The sequence below is a fragment of the Apodemus sylvaticus genome, chromosome 1 (assembly GCF_947179515.1).
Source record: "Apodemus sylvaticus chromosome 1, mApoSyl1.1, whole genome shotgun sequence".
In the NCBI taxonomy this organism is placed as follows: Eukaryota; Metazoa; Chordata; class Mammalia; order Rodentia; family Muridae; genus Apodemus; species Apodemus sylvaticus.
In genome coordinates, this window is record NC_067472.1 from 59,715,582 (window position 1) to 59,738,188 (window position 22,607).

Sequence of the window (22,607 nt, forward strand, 5' to 3'; positions counted from 1 at the left end):
TCTGCAGGAATGCTTGTTAAGCTGGGTGGGTGGTGGTGGTGGGGAGTTCAGGACTTGGTTTTATGTTTGGAGGGTTCCTTAAAACAGGGAGAAGCCTAAAAAGAAAGAAGACCACAATGTGGATGCTTCAGTGCTTTTTAGAAGGGTGAACAAAATACTCACAGGAGGATATATGAAGACAAAGTATGGAGCAGAGACTGAATGAAAGGGCATCTAGAAGGAAAAACAACAACAAAAACAAAAAAAATAACAAAACAAAAACAAAAACAAAAAACCGAACTGTGGTAGGCATACTCCAAGTAACATCCAAGACAGTGTCAGGAAGCTGAGGGGGGTTTCTGACTTCCAGCCACAGTGGGCACCTAGTGGGACTTGAGTACTCTTGGGAAAGAAGGCATGATTCCTGCAGTGACTGAGTGGACTGAGGTCAAGCCAGTGTCTCCACCAAGAGGTCGTTTCTCTTCACTGCAGGACCCGAGGCCCCAGACCACAACGCGCAAGGCTGGGATATGCAGCCCTGTGCTGTGAATGAGACAGGTTCGGTGTGCGGTGCCTACCGCTCTTGTTGCTTTAGGGGAGGGAGGAGAGGCCTGGATCCCAGTGTGGATCCCCTCTGCTGTTTGCGTGCCTCGGGCCAGGGGTGGGAGCACAGGGAAGGGAGTTTCCAGCAAGGCCCCTTTCCTCACCTGTACCCCAAACTCCTGGCTCAGGCTATTTGAACACCTCATTTGGCTCAGCACCCTGGCATCCTGCCGTGTCTCTGGACAGCCCTTTCTGTTGAGCTGTGGGCGGCTCACTGGCTGGGCCGGTGGCTGTTGACTCTGTGGGTGGTGGGCTGTGGCTGTTGTGAGCCGCTGTTCCAGTCCATCAGAGGATCCAGCCTCTGGGAGAACCCATGCAGAGCCCCTCCAGCCTCAGGAACTCAGGGGTGGCAGGTTCCTTGCCCCCCCCCCCCCCCGTGTGGGTGAACAAACTCAGTTCTTCCTGCCTCTACCCCCGAATGCTAGCATTGTGACACCTCTGTGCCCGGTGAAGTTTTCTTTATTTATTCAACCTCAATCAGTTATAGTAATACAGACAAAGACAATCCACAAGGAACCTACGTTCGAAATAAGTTCATAGGCTGGGCATAGCGTATTAGCATTTTGTCTAGGCTCTGCCCCACGGTTCCTGGCAACAGCCAGGTGTGCCTGCTTCTTAAAAGAGACTGCTTGCCCCCCTCCTCTCTCTCTTGCCTTCTCTGTCCTCTTGTCCCTTCCTTCTCTCTCCCCCTTCCCCCTCTCTCTCCACGTGCTCATGGCTGGCCTCTACTTCTCTACTTTCTCTCTCCCTCTCTCTTTCTCTGCCTTTCTCTGTCTTCTCTACTACCCTCTCAACTCCCCTCCCCATGGCCTGAATAAACTCTATGCTATCCTATTCTGTCATGTGGCTGGTCGCTCAGGGGAAGGGATGCCTCAGCATGGGCCCGCAGAGGCACTCCCCTTTCCATCAGTGGCTCAGCGGTCAAGAGCACTGACTGCTCTTTCAAAAGTCCCGAGTTCAAATCCCAGCAACCACATGATGGCTCACAACCATCAGTAATGAGATCTGCCGCGCTCTCCTGGTGTGTCTGAAGACAGCTACAGTGAACTTACACACAGTCACACACATACTTACACATAACCATAAAGCCACACTCCTACTCATCCAGGTGGCACTGAGGGCCACAGGCCCGGCCACAGCAGCTTGTCTGTTCTTTTGGGGCAGGGGAGGAGGCAGCACACATTTATGTATCCTGTTAGTCTGGCTCCTGGCCCAGCTATTATCAGTTGAGAAAGATTCACCTTATCATGGCCAGTTAATGAAGGAGGCTTAAAAAGAGAGAGAGGGGTTTAGGGAATGTGGCACGGTGGTATGGGGGAAGGGGGTGCCCAGGCGGGCCCATGCCCAGGCACCTCTTCCCCCGGAAGGACCACACACACACAGGCATGGTATAGAATAGAGTTTATTCAGGGCAGAGGATGGGAGTTAATGGTATAGTGGAGGTAGAGGGAGGCAGAGAGAGAGAGGGGAGGGGAGAGAGAGAGGAGGGGCAAGTAGCCCCTTTTATAGTGGGCCAGGTCTATGGGGAGGGGCATACCTGGCTGTTGCTAGGTAAGTGTGGTGTGGAGCTTAGACAGAATACTAACAGTTAATACCGACCATATGTGTGGGTTATCCAAACAGAGGCCCGCGTGGGCAGCACTGAGTCTCAGGAGAGAAACCCAGTCTCAACAGAACAAAATCAAAGAAAAAGAAAGCAGAAAGAAAGTTTGGGATCATAAAGAAAAAAGACCAACCATAAAGAAAAGGTTCCAACTGAAGTGTCAGTGCTCGGACAAGGCGAACTAGCCTCTTCATCCAGACGGTCCACGTGGGAAGAGGGGCCACAGAGGCAGGAAGCACAGCTGGCTTTTATGCTAACTCAGGTCGGGGCTGTGTCTTCTCTCCATTACCTAAGGTCCCATCTCACAGTCTTATTCGGCCGGCTAGTCTGAAAAGAACCGGTGCTCAGGAAAGGAAGGAAAGAGAAAAGGCTCCTGGCCTCAGACCGTCAGATTCCCAGAACAGAGAGGGAAAGGGCTCACTGCTCCCGGCCATCAGATTCCCAGAACAGAGCCATAGATCTTTGTGTGGACAAAGCTTTCACCAGGTGGGAGGCTTAAAATATTTGCATAAAAGTCTTACCAGGTGGGGTAGATAAAAAGATTTAAATTCCTTGTCTTTTGTTTTGTTTTCCTGAGACAGGGTTTGACTGCATAACAGCCCTAGCTATCCTGGAACTCTCCCTGCACACCAGGCTGGCCTTGAACTCCTTGACCAGGAGCCTGGTCACTACAGGCTTCAGTCAACACGTCAACATGACTGACATCTAATTATCAGGCTTACTTAATGAAACCTTTTAAAAATCCTGAACAGTAGGCACAGATTCCTAGCTTGACCAGGAAACCTTGGAATCATCAGGAAGGGGCATTCATTTGAGGCAGCCGCTACCCGACACTACCCGACCAAGCTACAGCACCAGTCTCTTGTTGACTTTTTTTTTTCTTTTTTAACTTGAGCACTGATCCATCCTATCTATGGAAAATTTCATCTTTAAATTTTATTTTCTGTGTCTGAATGTTTTGTCAGCATGTGTGTGTGTCATGTGCCTAGTGCCCCCAGAGGTCAGAAGGAGGCACTGGATCCCTTGGAAGTGGGGTCACAAATGGTTGCCACAGGTGAGTGCTTGGGTACGAGGTCCTCTGAGAGAACAACGCTCCAGCCCCAGAAAAATATGAGCTCTAAAATAGAATTAGATTTATTTATTTTGTGTGTGTGCCTGTGCGTGCGTGTGTGTGTGTGTGTATGTATGGTGTGTGTGCGCGCACGTGCGTGTGTGTGTGTGCATGTGTGTATAGTAGAGGTCAGAAGAGCATTCTCAGGAGCTGGTTCTCTCCTTCCTCCACACGGAACATGGGTTCTGGGGATGACTTTAGGGTTTCAGAATAACGGCAAGTGCCTTCACCCGCGCACGAACTACCTCACTAACCTGGACCACAAAAGACTTTTTCTTTTTGTGACCTTGCTTATATTAAATTAGATAGTTTTTTTAATTACACACATGTCAAATGAATAAATAAATAAATTTTAAAGAGACAGAGATTATCCTGGACCCAGGCAGGAGGATTGCAAGTTTGAGGCCAGCATGGGCTACTCAGCAAGATGTGTTTGAAATAAATAAATGAATGAATAAATAAATACCATTAAACTGTAATATTGCCAGTTAGAAAATAGGACAGTTTCAGTATCTCCAGATGAATGGGGTGTGGGACAGTGGGGCGACCCCAGTGCAGTACTGAGTATCGGCTCCACACTACTGCTCAGGACTTGAACAAAAAGCCTTAGGTGGCTTTTTGTTTTTTTTTGTTTTTGTTTTTGTTTTTGTTTTTTTTTTTTTGAGACAGGGTTTCTCTGTGTGTAGCCCATGCTGTCCTAGAACTCTAGGCTCAAACTTTTAAAGACCTGTCTGCCTCTGCCTCTGCCTCCTGAGTGCTGGGGTGAAAGGCGCTGAGCCGCCACCGCCCGCTGATGAACAAACCTGTAGAGATGGGCAGAGGGGAGCTTGTGGGAGGGATATAGTGACCCCAGGAGCTGGGAGCCATCCTGGGCACCCCAGGCGTGTCCAGTAGGATCCAGGCGTGTCCAGTAGGATCCAGGCATGTCCAGTAAGATCCAGGCGTGTCCAGTAGGATCCAGCATGGATCTCAGTCCAAGCTCCAAGGAAATGAACTCAGCATGCTTCCTGGATGGGTCCCAGGTGGGTTTTTTTCTCAGTCTCTGAAGAAGATCTCTTAGTGCGGCTGAAGTCAGGGTTCAGTGGTGAAATGCACTTGCCACGGAAGCCTGAACACCTGAGTTCAGGCCCTGGAACTGACGTCTGAACGTTGTCCTCTGACCTCCACATGTGCTGTGTGTTATGTCTCAACATGCCTGCATTTGTATGTATACATATATACACACACAGACACAGACATACACATGAATACATACATATACACACACAATACAACAACAATAATAAAAGAAAAAAATGAAAAAAATCCCAGTAGGGTGGCCATACTTTGATTTCAGCCTTCTGAGGCCTCAAGAGGTAGCCCTGTCTTTGGACTTCTGACCTCCAAGACCGACAGGCAACAGATAACAGCTGTCTCTGCTCTCTCTCTCTCTCTCTCTCTCTCTGGTGGAATTAACTAGTAGGGGGCTGTTCCCAGATTGACATGAATCCTCATGTCTTTGCTACCTGTAGCACTGGGATTCCATGTCTGTGTAGCAACATGCCCAGTTTCAAGCTTTAGTCTGTTTAATTTCAGAGGAGAGATTCAAGATTCATTTTTGTGGGGGATGACTTCTGTGGTCACTCCCTTGTACGCAGTACTCACATGCGTCAGAGTCACGCAAAATGCTTGCTTAAACACTTCTGGGCTTTGAGTCACACAAAATGCTTGCTTAAACACTTCTGGGTTTTGGGTGTAGCTGGGGGTTGAGAACTTGCTTGGTGTCTTATAAGGCCCTGGAAATAAAAAGCAATCAAGAAAGCAAGCAAGCAAGCAAACTCAGTCAGTCAGTCAGTCAGTCAGTCAGTCAGTCTGTCTGTCAGTCAGTCAGTCTGTCTGTCAGTCAGTCAGTCAGTCAGTCAGTCAGTCAGTCAGTCAGTCAGTCAGTCAGTCAGTCATTCAGTCACTCATAGTTAATCAGACACTCAGTTTCTCACTCACTCACTCTCCTGACATTCCTAGGGCTGAGAGGGGTTAGTAGTCATTTGCATTGATTAAAAAACTTCCTTGAGAGCTTGGCTTCTCAGCCCTCTGCCCCACCCCGCTGCAAAGAAGCGGAGCTCCACCCATTGGAGGAGGGGCTTATTGCTTCCGCCTTCCAGCGGGATCACTCCGTTCTCATTGGCTGTTGCTGGGAGTCATCACAGAGCTCCTCCTCCGGAACGCGGGCGCTCTCACTGCTGGGACCGGGTCCGGCCAGTGATAGTGGTGGGATGGCGGCAGAAGTGCAGCCCCTTCTGGGCCGGGACCGAGGCGGTGGCCAGGTCCACTCTGGTGAGTGAGGTGGCACTTTCAGTTTTACTTTTCTTTTTTCCCCCTTACTTTTTGAGACAGGCTTTGAACTCCAGATCCCAAGTGTTGGGATTATAGCACCACCACTCTAGCTTCTTCCAGGGGAAACTGAGGCTTAGGTAGAGAAGCGTTCTCCAGTCCATGGTCCTCAGGTAGTAAGTGGCTGAACATCCCCTGGGAGCGACTCTGAAGTACTGCTTTGGCTGCTAAGGGCTGAAGCTGGTGTCCCGAGGTCAGGGTGGCTTCCTTCCCTGTTTCCTTAACTGCTTCCGGGCTTTTTTTCCTTTTCCCTTCCTCGGTCAGGGACATTGCTGAGCCCAGGGAGAGTGGAGTCAGTTTTCCAGAAGGTGCAGGCTGAGAGAGGCAGGAGGATATTCATCTCATTTTCCAGATGAGGAAACTGAGGCAGAGAGAGAGAGAGAGAGAGAGAGAGAGAGAGAGAGAGAGAGAGCGCTCTCCTCACCTCTGACCTACCTGTAAGGTCACAGCCCTGCCTTCTGGTGTGGTCACTGCCCTGTGCTGGTCTGGTCATTCAAACTTCCCTTTCTGGGCTTCCTTTCCTCTCCTGTTTGGGAACAGACTGGGTTGGCACATTGGTCCCTGTCTGCCCATAGCACGTGACTTTTCAATGAACAGTGAGGCCACAGGGTCCGTAATGGGAGCCGAGGAAGCTGGACACTGAGGTGACCACACATCCATCCACTCCTCCCTCTCTGCTGAAACCCCTCGACAGGGATAGGGCATATGGTTCAGGGGACACACGCTTGGTGTTAAGGCATCCGGGGACCTTTCTGGGGCTGCTAGTTGCTGGGTGTGGGTCTTTGACAGGTTACTTAGCCCGGATACAAGGGGGTCATACAGACTGGTGGGGTAGGGGACACATTTTGAGGATCCATAGAGAGATTCTGAGGAGATTCTGGTGTGTGTCTTGACAGATGTCCAAGGTTGCAGTGCTAGGATGCTACTGAGTCTTGCCCCTGCAGAATGGACAAGTGATAGGTTTCGTCTTCTCTGTGGAGGGAAGACTCAATGCCGGGCATTGTCACACCAGAGACTCTCTGGGAAGGCTGGGCAGTGTCCTATGAGACTCTCTGGAGGCTCTTTGTCCAAACACTGTGGTTTTGGGTAGGGCTGTTGAGGACCCAGACAACGCTCTCTGTCTTTGCGTCTGCTGGACTGGGCTGTCTATGAGAATGGACCATTCAGCCTCCAGGCCAGCATCCTGTGGGTGCAAGAGAGTCTTGGCTCTGAGTTCGGCTGCCCTGTGATTAAATTCTCAGAGGGGGTAGCTGTTGCTGCAGGCCTCCCCAAGGATCCCAGGGGTCCCTACAGTTGTATCCTGCTAAACCAGGCCCACCTGCCTGGGCCCTGTCAAAGGTTTCACAGAATGGTTTTTATCTTGTTCCTGACTGCTGTAAAACAGGATGCAGCTGCTTATAGGCGTTGTGGGTTAACTGCACAGCGGAGGGCCTTCACCTGTGGGCCCGCTAGGCAAGGTCGGGGAGGAACCCGCGCAGAAAGGTGAGGGGCTCATGCAGGGCACTCAGCATGCGGGGCAGAGATCTAGAATGGCTGTGTAGAGAGAGGTAGAGCAGGCCTAGACCTGGCTCTCAGGGAGTAGCAGGGATTGTGGGGGACAGTGTCTGAACTCATGTGACTCCCTGACTTTGCCTCATTCTGATCCTGTGTGCAGCAGAAGTCCCCTGGGCCTGATGGTTGTGCTTATAGGTATGACCATGTGACTGCCACCTAGAGAGATGAGCTCAGGGCAGTAACCCCCGAGGAGTCTGGACTCTCAAGTTGGAGGAAGGTTTTCTGGTAGACAACTTGACTGAGGGCTTACAGGCTTGGCGGAGCTAGGCCTCGGCAGGGTCAAGTTCAGAATGTGTGGCGTGGCTGGGGTTGTGTGGCGAAGCAGCAGGAGAGGGAGTGGGTGGGCAGAGTGAGTTACCAAGTGCTGGGATGGGGTGTAATGTGGACTCTGAGCATTAGGGACCCCCAGGAACCTATGACATGCTCCCTAGAGGTTGTGACACGCCCCCCTCTGGCTTCTGCAGCGTGCTGATACTGAGGTATGAGTGGATACTGAGGTATGAGTGGAGGGCCTGCCTCTTCAGGTACCTGCCGCCTGGAGGAGCTCAGGGGGCGGGACCCAGGATCTCACACACTAGCTGCCAGAGGCTAGATGGAAGATTTGTGTCACGGGTCATGGCTCCGCACCCAGTCTGCCTTCTCTAGGGCCAGTTGGTCTTCAGTTCTGCCATGCTGGGTAACAGCAGTATGGCTTCTTGTTCATTGCTGTCCCTGAAAACCTTCGGGAGTGCCCGAACCCACAACCCTCAGAGACTGTCTTAGAAACATTTATGGTGTCTTTGGGATAACCCTTACAGACATACAAGTGGGGAAACTGAGGCCCTGGTTGATAAGGTGTTATAGGCTGGCTAGGTGCAACTCTGGTCATCCTCTGGGGTGTACTGTCTCTGGTCTGTGAGCCCCAAGAACTGGAGCAGGTGGCTCTCCAGAGACAGGGCACACGGTGTAGGCAGCCACTGGGGCTTAGTCCATGGTTGTGCACTGGCCTCAGGGTTTCTTTCTGTGACAGCTCTGTTCTTCGAAGGACATGGCTCCTGTGAGCCGCACGAGGCCAGATTTTTATAAAAACCAGAACTACAAGCTAAGATAAGCTGGGGCTTTCACCTTGTTTCCAAGTGTGCTGTGAGCAGTCCCCTAGTTCCTCTAGTGTGTGGGTGAGCAGTCCCCTAGTTCCTCTAGTGTGTGGGTGAGCAGTCCCCTAGTTCCCCTAGTGTGTGGGTGAGCAGTCCCCTAGTTCCTCTAGTGTGTGGGTGAGCGGTCCCCTAGTTCCTCTAGTGTGTGGGTGAGCGGTCCCCTAGTAACTCTAGTGTGTGGGTGAGTGGTCCCCTAGTTCCTCTAGTGTGTGGGTGAGCGGTCCCCTAGTTCCCCTAGTGTGTGGGTGAGCGGTCCCCTAGTTCCCCTAGTGTGTGGGTGAGCGGTCCCCTAGTTCCTCTAGTGTGTGGGTGAGCGGTCCCCTAGTTCCTCTAGTGTGTGGGTGAGCGGTCCCCTAGTTCCTCTAGTGTGTGGGTGAGCGGTCCCCTAGTTCCTCTAGTGTGTGGGTGAGCGGTCCCCTAGTTCCTCTAGTGTGTGGGTGAGCGGTCCCCTAGTTCCTCTAGTGTGTGGGTGAGCGGTCCCCTAGTAACTCTAGTGTGTGGGTGAGCGGTCCCCTAGTTCCTCTAGTGTGTGGGTGAGCAGTACCTAGTTCCTCTAGTGTGTGGGCGAGCGGTCCCCTAGTAACTCTAGTGTGTGGGTGAGCAGTACCTAGTTCCTCTAGTGTGTGGGCGAGCAGTCCCCTAGTTCCTCTGCTTGGGGTTATTTGGGGACCCCTCAGTCCGGAAGATAGGGGTGGGAGGGAGTTAGAGCTCAGTGGTTGTTAGTATTGGCTGGAGAGGGAGAGCGAGGCCTTTGGGTCCAAGTGTAGTTCCCCAGGTTGGTCTGAAGTCTTGTGTTCACTGGGGAGTGATTACCCCATCTCACAGTGGAGGATGCTGGCTGAACAGGAGGCGGCGTGGCACGGGCTGGCAGAGTGGTCAGCAGCCTCCCTGGGAGCCCACTTGAGCACCAGGGTCCCCGCACCACATCGGCTTTTTGGCATCCACTTGGGGGCCAAGAAGGCATCCCCCTGGCATCTACTTGACAAGGGTGACCACACCTGTATGTGCCCTGTTAGTAGATGTCCAGAGTATGAGGCCAGGGTTCCGCAGGACACACTGCCTCTTGTGTCCTTGTGCATGCTGTGCCCTGGGCAGTGGTGGCTATGGATTAGAGCTGCCTCCACTCCAGGCCTGGTGTCCTCTGCCCAGGCCATATGCTTCTTACCTGCTTGGGACTCCGGCCTGGCCTGGCACCCACTTTGGAGTGGAGGGCCTCCGGCTGCAGGCAGCATCAGCTGGCTTCCCTCCCCGATGTGCTCACCCTGTAGAGGTCCTCACCTCTACTGTGCCCTCCGTCACCTGCTCTGTCCATCTGCTTGCAGGCGCTGTGGCCGATCAGGAGCTCTGCATAGACCAGGCTGTGGTCTTCATTGAAGATGCCATAAAGGTGTGTGGGTGGCTGCCCTGCTGACTCTGCCCTGTCCCTCTGTTCCTTACAGTCCTGGAGCGGGTGCCTTGAGTGTAGGATAGACCCAATGGCAGGCACGTGGAGCCAGCTCTCCTCTTGTCCGCTGATGGAGGCCATCTCCTTGGTTGGAATCATGGTCATTGGCTTAGCACATACTGAAGCTTGCCTTGGGCTACCCTGTGCTAGGTCCAGGTCCAGGAGACATCTGCAGGGTGGATACAGATGTCCAGGAGAGGGCAGCTGGCCTTACATGGATGAGAAGAGAGCCTGGCACACAGGCAGAGGGCACGGTCTTAGCTCATGCCCAGGGAGTGCTCTCCACTGGGCAAGGTCTCAGCTTGATCTGGTTTAATCCTGAGGCCCAGTGAGGGCTTGCTTTGCATCTCTCACACAGACTGGCTACTTGTACCTCACCTGGATACGTCCTCTCTCTAGGGAGATTGGAACACTGCATTGAGCCACGTGTAGTGTGCTGGTACAGTCAGGGCATACACATATGTGGGGACCCTTCCCATACCCGTCTGTGTGTGTCACAGAGGGGACCTCACTCAAGCTCCTTTGTGTGTGTCATGGGGAGACACTGCTCTTGCCCTATGTGTACAGCCCTGGAAGAACCACACACGTCCCTGTGTGTGAGCTGCTGGAGAGACCCAACCTAAACTTCTGTGTAGAGCCCTTGGGGGCCATGCTGAAGCCTGTTTGTGTGCAGCACTGGCCCAGGGACCCTACTCACTTTGCTCTATTGTGTGGCCCTGGAGGGACCCTGCTTGTCTCACTCTGTGTGTGCCTTAGCGTTGAGGAGGATCTATCTCATGCTTATATACCCTTCGTTCCCAGTACCGCTCCATCTACCACCGCATGGATGCCAGCTCATTGTGGCTTTACCGCTGGTATTACTCGAACGTCTGCCAACGGTGAGACTGCACCCCAGTGGAACCCGGCTGAGCAGGCCCACCTGGTGGGGCTGGGCCACTCCTACACTGTCTTGAGCTTACCATGCTCCCAATCCTCCTGGGCACAGAGATGACCCTTGGTCCCTCCTCCAGGGAGGAGCCAGCTGTGGCCAGAAAGCTACTGCTGGTAAGAGATTCCTCCTTAGGATGCTGGGTCAGCCTAGCCACGGAGTCTTGGGCAGAGCCGTGTAACTTGGCCAAGCATGGTAGCCACAGCTGGGAAATACTAGCTTCCGCCTTCCACCCCTAGACCCTAGGGCACCTGATAGCATGCATGCTTCCCGACTCAGCAGGCAGCAGCCCTCACCCACTGACTGTCTTCCTCCTTCCCAGAGTGCTGGGCTTCACCATTTTCCTGATCCTGGTCTTGGCTTTTGCGGAGGTCCCATCTTCCTTCACGAGGACTGCGGATGTGCGCTACCGCTCCCAGCCCTGGCAGCCGCCCTGTGGCCTGACGGAGACAATCGAGGCGCTCTGCTTGCTGGTCTTCCTGGTCGACCTCTCTGTGAAGGTGAGGTGGGTGGTGCCCAGGTCCTTGGTGTTGTCCAGATGTCAGAGCTTTCATTGTGTGGTTGCTAGTGAGCTGTGGCACTTTGAACAAAAGCCTGGCAGGCATGTGCTGTCTTAGTTTCCTTACATCTGTGTGTATGTGTGTGTGCCCGCGTGCGCGCGCGCATGCACACACTCATGTGCACTCCTATAAGGACAGCTCTGGGGAGTCACTGCTCTCCATTTACCCTGGGGTTTCCTGGGATCAAACAGGTTCAGGCTCAGTACCCAGCTCCTTAGTCACTGAGCCATTTCCCCGATCCAGGCCTGGGTTCTCTCACACATCAGACCCCGTGTGGAAGCCTGGGGACTGTTGGAGGTCTGGTCTTTGTGGGAGGAGACCCTAGCTGCATGAGACTGTGGGTGGCCTCTCTTTGACATCCCTAAAGAGTCGAGGGGTTAGACGTACTGTAGGTGGTGTGTCTCGCCCACATAGGACTGCTGTGTGTCTGACTGGGGTCTATGTGTGGGTAGATTCTTCTGGTGATGGAGGTGACCTTCCCAGTGCAGCCTGCAGGCTGCCTGTAGTACTGCTGTAGTGTCTGTTAGTCTTGCCAGCCTTTGGCCTGGGCCTGGGCCTGGGCCTGGGTTTCTTTAGCTTCCTATGGCCTGTCTGTTGGGTGGCACGATTGTCTGACATCTGCCCTGTAATCCCAAGTGATGAGTGTGTGGGCTGAGGAGTATAACTGAATCCTGTCCCCCACCCCTGTGTGTGTGTGTGTGTGTGTGTGTGTGTGAGAGAGAGAGAGAGAGAGAGAGAGAGAGAGAGAGAGATCAGTGGGCTCAAGGCAGTTTTTCTGTCTCTATCTTTGTCCATGGTGCAATGGGTAGCTCTGGGTTTCAACTGGTGAGAGCTTGGTATTCACTGGTCGGAATGGCCAGCGCATGTGTGTATTCTCGAGAATCAATGATCAAAATCAAGATCAAATGATTTTTTTCATAAGCCTTGACCTCTAGAGGCAGGTGTGATGGTGGGACTTCAAGAGGACAGGATGGGCGGAGACCCCACCTCCTGGATTGACTTCCTGGAGTGGCTGCCCTGCCCACCCAGCACATGTCCTGTTTGTCCCCCTGTCTTTTGGAATGCTGTTCACATGGCCTGCCCTGGTGGCTTAGATAGACAAAGCTAATGGGAACCCCTGTCACCAATGAGGAAGCAGACCAGCGAGACCAAGTGCCACCGCGAGGCTGCATAGCGAGCCCCAGTCGGCGTTGGCATGAATACATGCTTCCTGACCCCTGCGCATCACTTTGCGCCACAGCGGTCATGCGTGGAGGCCGGAGTGGAATTCCTCCCTCTGTGGCCACACCCTTGTGTGTGTACTGATGCCCTCTGCCTGGCTGCAGGCCCGTGTCTGCCTGGCTTGCTGTTCATCCCTCCGTCTCTTTCAGGGCTACCTGGTGGGGCAGGCCCAGTTGCAGCAGAACCTGTGGCTGCTGGCCTACTTTGTGGTGCTGGTTGTGTCTGTGGTGGACTGGATCATTTCGCTGAGCCTCGCTTGTGAGGAGGTAGGTGGTCAGTGGGCTCTGAGACTGTGGCAGCATTGTGCGTGTGACACGAGGTGCAGCTGAGCTCGCTGTGGCCAGCTGAGCCCTCTCCATGTCCTGTTGGGCTTTGGTTCCCCCTACTAAGGATCCTGTTCTCATAGCAGGAAAGGGGCTGTGGCTCGAAGGCCAAGCTTTCCCCTGTGGTGTCTCATTGGTGAGGGGAACAGGAAGCAGGGTCCAAGTCGCTGGGACTCCTGGTCCTTCAGGTTCCATGAACTCTCCTGGGACCCCTTATAGGAGAGGTCTCAGGCATACTGGGTGTGTTTCACATCCAGAGCTGTTTGAGCTCAGCAGTAAGCAAGCCTCATCTGCCGCGTCAGCTCTCATCACAGTGTCATGCTTCCTCAGAAGCGCCCAGAACCCTGGAGGTAGGAACGGCCAGTGAGGCAGATATAGGTCGGTTTGGCCTTCATGGATCTGTTAGGTGTTCTGGGAAGGTGGGTGAGTTGGTGGAATTGAATAGAGGGTCTAACAATAGTGTAGCGGAGCTGGCTTGTCCTCTGCCCTTTGGGTTGGTCCCGCCTGGTAAGGACAGCCAGTGGTGTATAGCTATCTCTTATCACTAGCCTGCAGCCTCCCCTAGATCTGACAGGGAGTTGCTGGGGGTATGCATGGGTGGTGGGTACTGTACCCAGCAGAGGCTGTACCCAGCAGATGGCTCCTGTACCCAGCAGAGGCTGACGGGGGATGGAGGCACAGTTCCACACTGACACCTTCTACCTCCTGTGTCCACTCGGGATGGTATTTTAACCCTCCATCATAAGGTGCAGCTCCTCCTCTGATTGAAGAAGTGCCCGTGCCTTCCCGGAACAAGAAGGGGAAGGATAGCCATCATTTCTTACGGATGCTTCCCGTGGGTCTCTCTGCCAGCCACCAACCAGACCTACACCAGGGATGCCTGGGTAGTGCCAGGGCGAAAGACAAGGGAAAGAGGCTCTCAAGATGCATAAAACAGTCTATCCAATGATTGAGCCACAGTCACGGAGCAGCCCTGGCCATCTAACTAGTCTTTATAACATCCTTTATAGCCTGCTGCTGTCCCCCTGCCTCAAAGCTTGGCTAGGTTTGTCATGGAGACCCAGACCTTCACCCCTAGAGCTGGGTCCTTTAGTTCTGCCTGGTTTTGGTTTGTTTTTGTTGTTGTTATTATTGTCTTTTTTTTGTTTTGTTTTTTAAATAGGAGAATGTTGTGTTATCCTTTGCCAGGTCCTATGGGTCTTGTGCTGGTCACATGTTCTATAACGAGTCACTTCCCACAGCTGCAGTCTTCCCTAGAGGTCCCTTAGTGCCCTGTCCTGTCTCCTGGACTTGGCTATTCCCCACTTTAGACAAGTTAGGTTCCCACTTGGTTGGGCCTTGGTGGCTTCTGCCTTTGGAAATGGATACTTCCAGACTACTAGGGGCCAGCATGGTAAGACGAACAGTAGAAATGTGGTCACTGACCCCCAGCATCATGTCTAGCTGAGCCTGAGTCCTCTGAGACCCTTTCTGCAGGCCTCAGATCTGGCGGCCTTGCTACAGGAGGGTTGCTCTGACTTGCAGTGTCACATGTCACTCTGAGGTAGTGGGGATTGCTCAGAGTCATTTCCAAGTTCCGGGGTGGTGGTGCTCGACGAGACACTGTGGACAGGAGGGCGGATCATGGCTGCATGGAGAGGACACGGTGCTGTGCTGCCTGTCACCAGAGGCCACGTAGGGCCTTGTGTCGGGCTCTGCTTCTGCACGGTGGATGTGTCATTGGCCTCAAGTAGAGCTTTTACTCCTGTCCTGGTGGCTCTGTCATGTGTAGCTGAGGTCAGAGGCCCGGCATTTGTAGGACCACTGAGTTGATATGCTGGTTAAACAGGTCTGGAGACTGAGCCCTGAGCATTCTGCGCATGTTTGGAGGGGCCTATCCATGTATGTCCTCCAGACCCCTTGTTCCCAACCCTCCACGTCTTTGCATGACACTCTCTGCTCTCAGAAGTCAGGTCCAGTTAGCAGGACCCTGCCCGCCACCTCTGAGGGGATTTTTGACCTAAGGATGTCTGGCCTGCCACACGAGGTCCCTCTCTGGCTAGGTTGCCATGTCACTCAGAACCTCTGCAGCTAGCAGGACCCTCTGGAAGCACTCCACAGGTGCTGGGCAGCCTGATGGGGAGACCAGACAGACACCTGCTGTGCAGCTTTGGTTCCTATCCAATGAAGTCCTCCGGATGGATAGGTCAAATGACATGGGGTCTTCCAGGCCCTGGTGCTTGTGACACCCCCAGCCCATTTGTGCCCAGGTGCTTGCCTTCACTGTAGACCTGGGCTGTGATTCTCAGTGTGGTGTGACTGAGGCTAGCCTTGGAGTTAGTCAGGTCAAAATATCTTCTCTCATCTTTAGTCTGTGTATTTATAGGCCCAAGCAGCTGGCAGGACCATAAGTAGCTGTTATGTCCCTGTACATCAGGAGGTAGTTCAGGTTCTTGGTGGGGTAATGACTGTCAGGAGGGCTGGAGAACCCTGGGATTCTGGGCTACTACTGTGGGCACTAGGTGGTGTTCTGGGGAGCCAAGGGCACTGATCTCTCAGTCATGAGAACCAGGCAGGGCATCTGGGGTTGGGTCAGAGCTCTGAGCACTTTTCTGGTTGTTGCGGTTCCTGCTGCCTGCTCAGTCTGTTTCTGGCTGTTCTGGGGTCCTTTTGTATGAACACAGCCTAGAAGGACCATCAAACTCTCAGAAGGGATCCTTGGGTGCCTGTCGTGTGTTGGTGATGGTGCTAGAAAGAGGCTGCCAATAGTAACAGGTGCTATGATGGACAGGAACCCAGGACAGTGAGGAGGGGTTGGGAGGCATCAGGCCCAGATACGAGGAAGGCCTTGAGCTCAGCAGTAGGACCCTTGGGCTCAGGATAGCTGGAGTGGTTGGCAGGGACTACTCCCCTTCCCAGGTTCTGGAATCCCTGGAGGGAAGGTGTGGATGGTCCTGGCCCAGTGCATAGTTTCCTGTTACCTTTAGCTCCTGCGGGTGCGCCGGCTGCTCCGCCCCTTCTTCCTGCTGCAGAATTCCTCCATGATGAAGAAGACCCTGAAGTGTATACGGTGGTCGCTCCCAGAAATGGCCAGGTGAGCACGGGGGCTGGAAGTGCAAGCTGGGCCAGTCCAGAGGATGGGCCTGCTCCTACGTGGGTACGGTTGGGGAAGCTGAAAAAGTAACTTTTATTCACCTGATGTAATTGTAATCTCAGCTTACTGGTGAATAAGCTCACCCTTTCTAGTTCTTCCCAAATGCTATCTGGCTGGTTCAACTCAGCTGTTCTGGCTCAAACTCCTCTCCAAGCTGACTGATTCAATTTGGCTTCTTTCAGCTTCTTCACTGAATCACTTTACTGACTTCAAACTAACTCTGGTATCTTTGTTTGTTTGTTTGCTTGTTTTGTTTTTTGTTTTTCCGAGACAGGGTTTCTCTGTGTAGCCCTGGCTGTCCTGGAACTCATCATAGACCAGGCTGGTAATTTGTTCTTATCTTCTGGCGCCTTCTTATCTGGCTTCAATGGCCCCTGCTGTCCTGCACTGAACTGCGGGAACTCACGAATGAACTCTCACTGCACTGCATTCACTGCACTGCATTCACTGCACTGCATTCACTGCACTGACTCTCTCCCTGCTCTGCCTTTAACCTGCCTCTCCTGTCTCTTTCTGTGAGAGTTGGGCATATCCTGTCTGACTCATTCTGTCAAATCTTTCTCAGATTCGCCATTATCTGCCCCTTAATTAATCAGATGTCACTTTCAAACGTGACTGCTTCCCTCAATAAAGTAAGCTTACCTACATTGTTTGGGATTAAAGGAGTGTATTAAGGGTGTGTCTACATTCCAGCCAGAGTAGCCCTGTTGCTGAATGAAATTCTTCTACTGGCAGCCCTCTGGCTACTCCTAGCCCAGCGTCCTTCAGGGGTCAGTGGGCAGTGTTTGGGGTCCTGCTCAGACCGGTTCAGACCTTACAGACTCATCCCTACCACACCTAATCCAGATGCCTCATTTCTTGGCGGTTGTCTCTACAGCTTCAGTTAGCTTCCTCTTACACTGTGGGAAGCTATGCTGGCCTGAAGCCCTGTAGCTCTTGAGGCCTTCAACTCCCCAGATCCCTCCCGAGCCCTCTTGGCTCCTGCCAGTGAAGATGCCACCCATGCCCTCTGTCTGCCTCTAGTCCCTTTCCTGGTAGGCCACCTGGGTGACTTCCTGCTGTCCTCTGTGTCCTGGTCCATGCCATGGCCCTGGGGTTGTGTCCTACCACAAATAGAGGATCCCGCAGGGTAGGCTTGGCTTCAGGTCCCTGTCCCAGGGCTGAAAATACTCGGGAGAGGAGGGGACCCTGTGCCCATGCTCCAGGCCATGGCGGATGATGTCCTACGTCTCCGGGTGTGCGGCCTGTGCTGTGCTCTGCTGAGTACCGTCTTCCCCCAGTGTCGGACTGCTGCTGGCCATCCACCTGTGTCTCTTCACCATAATCGGGATGTTGCTGTTCACCATTGGTGAGAAGGTAAGTGTGGCCCTGGCTGGAGGTGGGTGGGGCTCACAGGCCTGCCTGCTCTGAAGTAGCCTGAGTAGCCAAGGCTAACAGACCAGGAAGTGGGTCATGACCCCTCTTAGGCCCAGGGGCTGTCTTCCCGTTGCTAGTATCTTTGTCCACCCTGTCCCCTGTGCTGGCTGCCTCCTTTGTGCAGGAGGGTTCCTTCACAGGGTGGCTTGAAAGGTCCTCTCCAGTCTGACCATTCCTCAGCCAGGGCTGCCCTTCCTGGTGCTTGTTCCAAGCCCCAGAAATCCTTGGCTGAGTTCCTGGCCTCTGACTCTGGGCCCCTGCCCCGCGCAGCCACAGTTGAGGCTGAGACTGTAGAACTTGTTGCCATGGGGAGGTATCCACCTGTCCATCTGTGGGGACATCTGCCGTGATTGTCCCACTTTAGGTTCTGTCTCTCCTCACATTTACCAAGGGCTATATCCAGGCCAGGTCACTGTCCTCCGGCCCGGGCCATCCTATATCTCTGCATCTGTTGTGGGGTACAGCAGGTGTGCTCATGGCTAGTTTTCCTGAGAGGGAGGTGACGTGATGGAGCTGTGCTGCCCGTGTGGGGGAAGACAAGGCAGATAGTCTCTGGGTCTATATGTGCGTATACATGTCTGTGCATTTGTGTGGATCTGGGTGTGTCTCTATGTGTATGTATGAGTGTTGTGTGTGTGTGTCTGAGTGTGTCTGTGTGCATGTCTTGGATGTGCCTCCATGTCTGTAGATGGGTATATGTCTCTGTGTGTATGTGTGATTGTATCTTCATGTCTGTGTCTCTCTATCTTTATTTCCACGTCTTTGTGTAGTGTCTCCATGTCTGTGTTTGTAAGTGTCTCCATTGATGTATCTCATGTCCAGTGAGTGCTTGGGTCTATGCATGCATGTCCGTAGGGAGTGGGGTAGTGGCTGGACTGGTTGACACACCCTTGAGATCTCTGCGTGACTTCCTATGACTGTGGACACTGATGTTTCTCGGAGCCTGGGCAGTATGGCAGCGAGCGGTGGCTATAGCCTTAGCCTTAAGATGAGTGCGTGGGTCTTTCACAGGAGTGCTATATCCAGAGCTACTGGAAAGTTCCTCCTACAGACTGGTTTCTGCCCCCTTGAAGGGGAACCAGGCTGAGTAGGATGAGGGTTGTGTAATTGAGGGTGAGGGTTGTGAAATTGAGGGTGACTTTCTGCCGCGATCTTGACAAGGTCTTACTCCCTGTGCTCTGTCATAGTTGGGAGGCTGTGAGGACTGACTGACCCCTGCTGAGTTCCTTGTCCATCGCCAACCTTGCCACCCTGGCCTGAGGAACAGGCTGAGAGCCTGTTGCATGTGTAGGCCCAGCTCGGGCTCTCCAGACTCATGCTATCTGAGGACGCAGCACCTCCTCACCTTGTCTGAGCCCCTTCTATAGGCGTTACTTATAGCTAGCCTGCTTGCGACCCACGTCCTGCTCACCACATGGAGCTGGAGTTTGGCTGTGGTTACACAGTGCTGCATTCCCACTGTGTCGTCAGGGTTGTGACTCTGTGTCAACAGTGAGCTCCCTCTGCTGCCACAGCTCATAGCTCAGAAGAACCTACACAGCTTGAGGAAGTAATAGATTTTTTTGTTTTGTTTTGTTTTTTTTTATTTTTATTTTTCAAGACAGGGTTTCTCTATAGCCCTGGCTGTCCTGGAATTCCAGACCAGGCTGGCTTCAAACTCAGAAATCCGCCTGCCTCTGCCTCCCAAGTGCTGAGATTACAGGCATGCGCCACCACCGCCCGGCTAGTAATAGATTTTTTTTTTAAAAAGATTTATTTATTTTATTATATGTAAATACACTGTAGCTGTCTTCAGACACCAGAAGAGGGCGTCAGATCTCTTTACAGATGGTTGTGAGCCACCATGTGGGTGCTGGCATTTGAACTCATGACCATTGGAAGAGCAGTTGGTGCTCTTACCTGCTAAGCCCTCAGAAGTAGTAGATTTTTTTTTTTTTTACAGTGCTGCAAGAGACCTGCTGGGAGATGGGCCAGGCCTGGGGCTCCTACCTTGGAGGCCTCTCATCATCCTTGAGCCTCAGTGTTCTTGTCTGTAAACTGAGGCAGGTGCTAGAACCTTCCTCATCCAACACAAAACCTTCCCTGAGCTCACTTCAGTGGATGGCTTTAGACCCTGGAAGGCTGGCTTCAGTCCTCTAATGCTGCAATCCCTGGACATGTCTTTGAGAGATAGCTTGTCCTCTGGGACCCTTAGCTGAGCAGTGTCTTTGAAGGTGTTTGCTCTCCTGTTCTGAGCCCAGGTTGGGCTGCCTGGTCCCATGCCCAGTGTTTTTGTCAACCGAGTTGGTTTTTGTGACATTTATGTCCCACACCCCTAGTCATTTGTGGCATCTGTGACCACCAATCACTCATCTGTACCCGTGTGAGGCAGACGGGTGACAGTGCTGTTTTGTAGATGAGGTGAGCGGGTCCTGGGGTTAATGCTTGTCCTGGGTCCTGCTCAGGTGGGGGACAAGGGACAGGGTTTGGGGTAGGGTCTAGGGGGTGGGGGTAGTGGCAGGTGGCTACTTGCTGGGCTGCTGGCAGAGTTGGCCTTTGGGCGGCAGAGGGACTTGACTTTGACGATATTTTAGGAGAAAGCTGGTTCTGTGTGCGTGCATCTGATTCTTGTATGTCACCTGTCCTGCTGTTGTACATCACTATCCATATTCTGGCTGGGTAGGCACAGGGTGGCTCCAGGGACAACACTGTGTGAATTCAGGAGTCTGGAGCTGAGGTTTCTTTGAGACATATGCACTACCCATGTTTGCTAACCTCCATGTGAGGGCTCTGAAGGAGGACCAAGAGTGGGAACCCAGGCATGGCTGCCCTGCTGTCGGCTATGGGAAGGCACTGCTGTGTGGATAAGGCCTCTGAGTTTCAAGGGTCTCTGCTCCAGGAGCAGTGAGGTCTCTCCCAGGAGTTCCATCCCACATCACTAGAGATACCCAGTGCGGCGGCCTCCCTGAGGTCATCCTTTCCTGTCTGGGTCTTTGCCTGTCCTGCCCCCTGGCTCTTCCTCACTGTGCACCCAGTGCCTGACAGGCTCCATGGGGGCTCATATGGCTGCTTGGCCACCAGGCTGCTGTGCTTCATTGCGCTGTCTCAAGGTTTTCACTGGGCCCTGGACAGGCAATTATGGTGGTAGGCCTGCTTAAGTGCCTGCCTGCAGGCCCTGAGTCTAGACCTGCCTGGCAGTGAGTGCAGAGCCTGTTGGGAAGGAATAGAGATAGAGGGTGCTGACCCCACCCCTTGCCCTGTGTGTGGTCCTGGCTGTGGGACTGAACGGAGCTGCATTAGATTAAGACCTCAGCTGGGAGACAGAGGTCCAGATGGCTACCTCATCTGCTCTCAGGACGAAGCACTGGACAAGGAGAGGCTGGCCTACTTCCGGAACCTTCCAGAAGCACTGACCTCACTCCTAGTCCTGCTGACTACTTCCAACAACCCTGATGGTGCGTGTGGGAGCTGGGAGGGGCGGGGCTAGGGCCGGTCGGGGTGGGGCGAGGGCCTGTTGGGGGCTGAGTCAACAACCCTGATGGTACTTGTGGGAGCTGGGAGGGGTAGGGCGAGGGCCGGTCCTGGGCTGAGTTGTGATTTGACCTGAGTGTGTGAGCCTTTTTCATTAGCATGGCGATAAGGTACCAGGCCCCCACTCCCTGCCTTTCCTCTCACCCCTTTGCAGTTTTGGTCTCTTCCAGTCCGTTCTTTCTTCCTTCTTGCCATTTTATTCCTTGGAGAAACTGAAAGTGTCTGGTAGTGTGTAATGATGTGGTGTTACTCAGTGGTTCCTATAGTGGTCTCTTTGGGGCCTGGCCACTGCCAGGGCCGGCTGTGAGGTGCTTGCCATTCAGGGGCATCAGCGTGCGAGCTTCCTGGTCTTAGCAGGCCATGGTTGGGTGCTGCCAGGTCCCCACTACTGCCGTGTGGACTGTGCAGGCATGGAAGGCTGCAGTCCTTCTGAGCCCTGCTGTGGCCTGGCCACTGTGCCCAGTGCCATTTACTCTGGTCTTAGGTCTTCTCACAACCTGGGCAACCCCCCTTCACGGCCGCCTGGGATTCCCATCCCAGAAGTGCTGTGCAGCCTAACACCGCAGTGTGGCTTGGGGTGTGGTCACAGCCACCCCTACCCCCACCCCCACCCCCAATGCGGGGGGGGGGGGGGGGAGGGCGGGGGCGGGTGGCTAAGCTTCTATCCAAGAGTCTGAGATCAAACTTTGAACAAGGATTTCTCAGCTGCTCTGTGAGGTCTGGTGATGAGGGGTCAGGATGAAAACAGGGCCGGCTGCCGCAGGCCTGTGTTTAATCCCAGGTTCTTCCTTTGTCTCAGTGATGATGCCTGCGTATACCCAGAACCGGGCCTGTGCTCTCTTCTTCATAATCTTCACCTTGATAGGTAAGTGCCTGTGGGTTTGTGTGGCACTGGGCCACGCTCACCCACGCGTGACAGGATCGCCGTGCTCAGGAGTGGCTGGCCGCAGCTGGTCCCCACTTTCTAGCTCGGCTTGGCCTCAGTCTACCCTCACCCTGGAATTTCCCCTCCCCCACTCCCTGTAGCTTTCCCTCAGCTCATCCCCCAGACCCCCACCTTCACCTGACCTCTCAGTGTATCCCCACCCTGTAATTTCACCTCAGCCTGTCTCCCCGTAGCTTCACCTCAGGCCGCTCCACAAACCGCCACCTCAGCTTGCTCCCAACTTAGGACTTCATCTCAGGTTGAACACCTATGACCTTACCTCAGCCCACTCCCCACCCCAGCCTCCCCACACTCCCCTGGCGGTATGTGGCCATTAATGGCCCTGTCACATCTATCTGTGGCCAGGCACGCTTGGCCTCACCCCGCCTCACCCCATTGATGGGCAGGGGAGCAGGAGTCTGGGGTGTGTGTCCTCTGCTCTGTGGCAGGAGGGAACTCTGTGAACTTGACTGTGGTCGGTCATCCCATGCTCCTAGCCATTGTGCCTAGGTTTGCTGAGACCCTTTGAGCCGGGGACAGTTGTGGTCCCTGGCTGCTGCAGGTTCGGCTCCCCTGTCCTCTGGTCAGGTTTTGTTTTGCTTTTTCCTTTCACAGGAAGTTTGTTTCTGATGAACCTGCTGACGGCCATCATCTATAGTCAGTTCCGTGGCTACCTAATGGTGAGCCACCCTGTGTCCCTGTGGGGCTGTGACAGAACTGGCTTCAGAGGTCAGGCAAAGTAGGCCTTGAGTCAACTGACCCTGGTGGGAGGGAAATCCGGGTGCCACCTTCTG

General features: G+C 53.6%; 1 protein-coding gene across 1 annotated transcript in view; it reads left to right on the forward strand.

Annotated features, from left to right (window-relative positions):
- The first annotated feature begins 5,481 nt into the window (after positions 1-5,481).
- Tpcn2 (two pore segment channel 2) overlaps positions 5,482-22,607 on the forward strand; it is a 31,283-nt gene continuing 14,157 nt past the window's right edge. The window contains exons 1-10 of the mRNA XM_052194313.1: positions 5,482-5,609; positions 9,676-9,740; positions 10,599-10,675; positions 11,048-11,225; positions 12,656-12,772; positions 15,796-15,902; positions 17,243-17,318; positions 20,713-20,812; positions 21,688-21,753; positions 22,429-22,493. Coding sequence (XP_052050273.1) covers positions 5,549-5,609; positions 9,676-9,740; positions 10,599-10,675; positions 11,048-11,225; positions 12,656-12,772; positions 15,796-15,902; positions 17,243-17,318; positions 20,713-20,812; positions 21,688-21,753; positions 22,429-22,493 — 912 coding nt within the window. The 5' untranslated portion in view covers positions 5,482-5,548. The remainder of the gene's footprint in view (positions 5,610-9,675; positions 9,741-10,598; positions 10,676-11,047; positions 11,226-12,655; positions 12,773-15,795; positions 15,903-17,242; positions 17,319-20,712; positions 20,813-21,687; positions 21,754-22,428; positions 22,494-22,607) is intronic.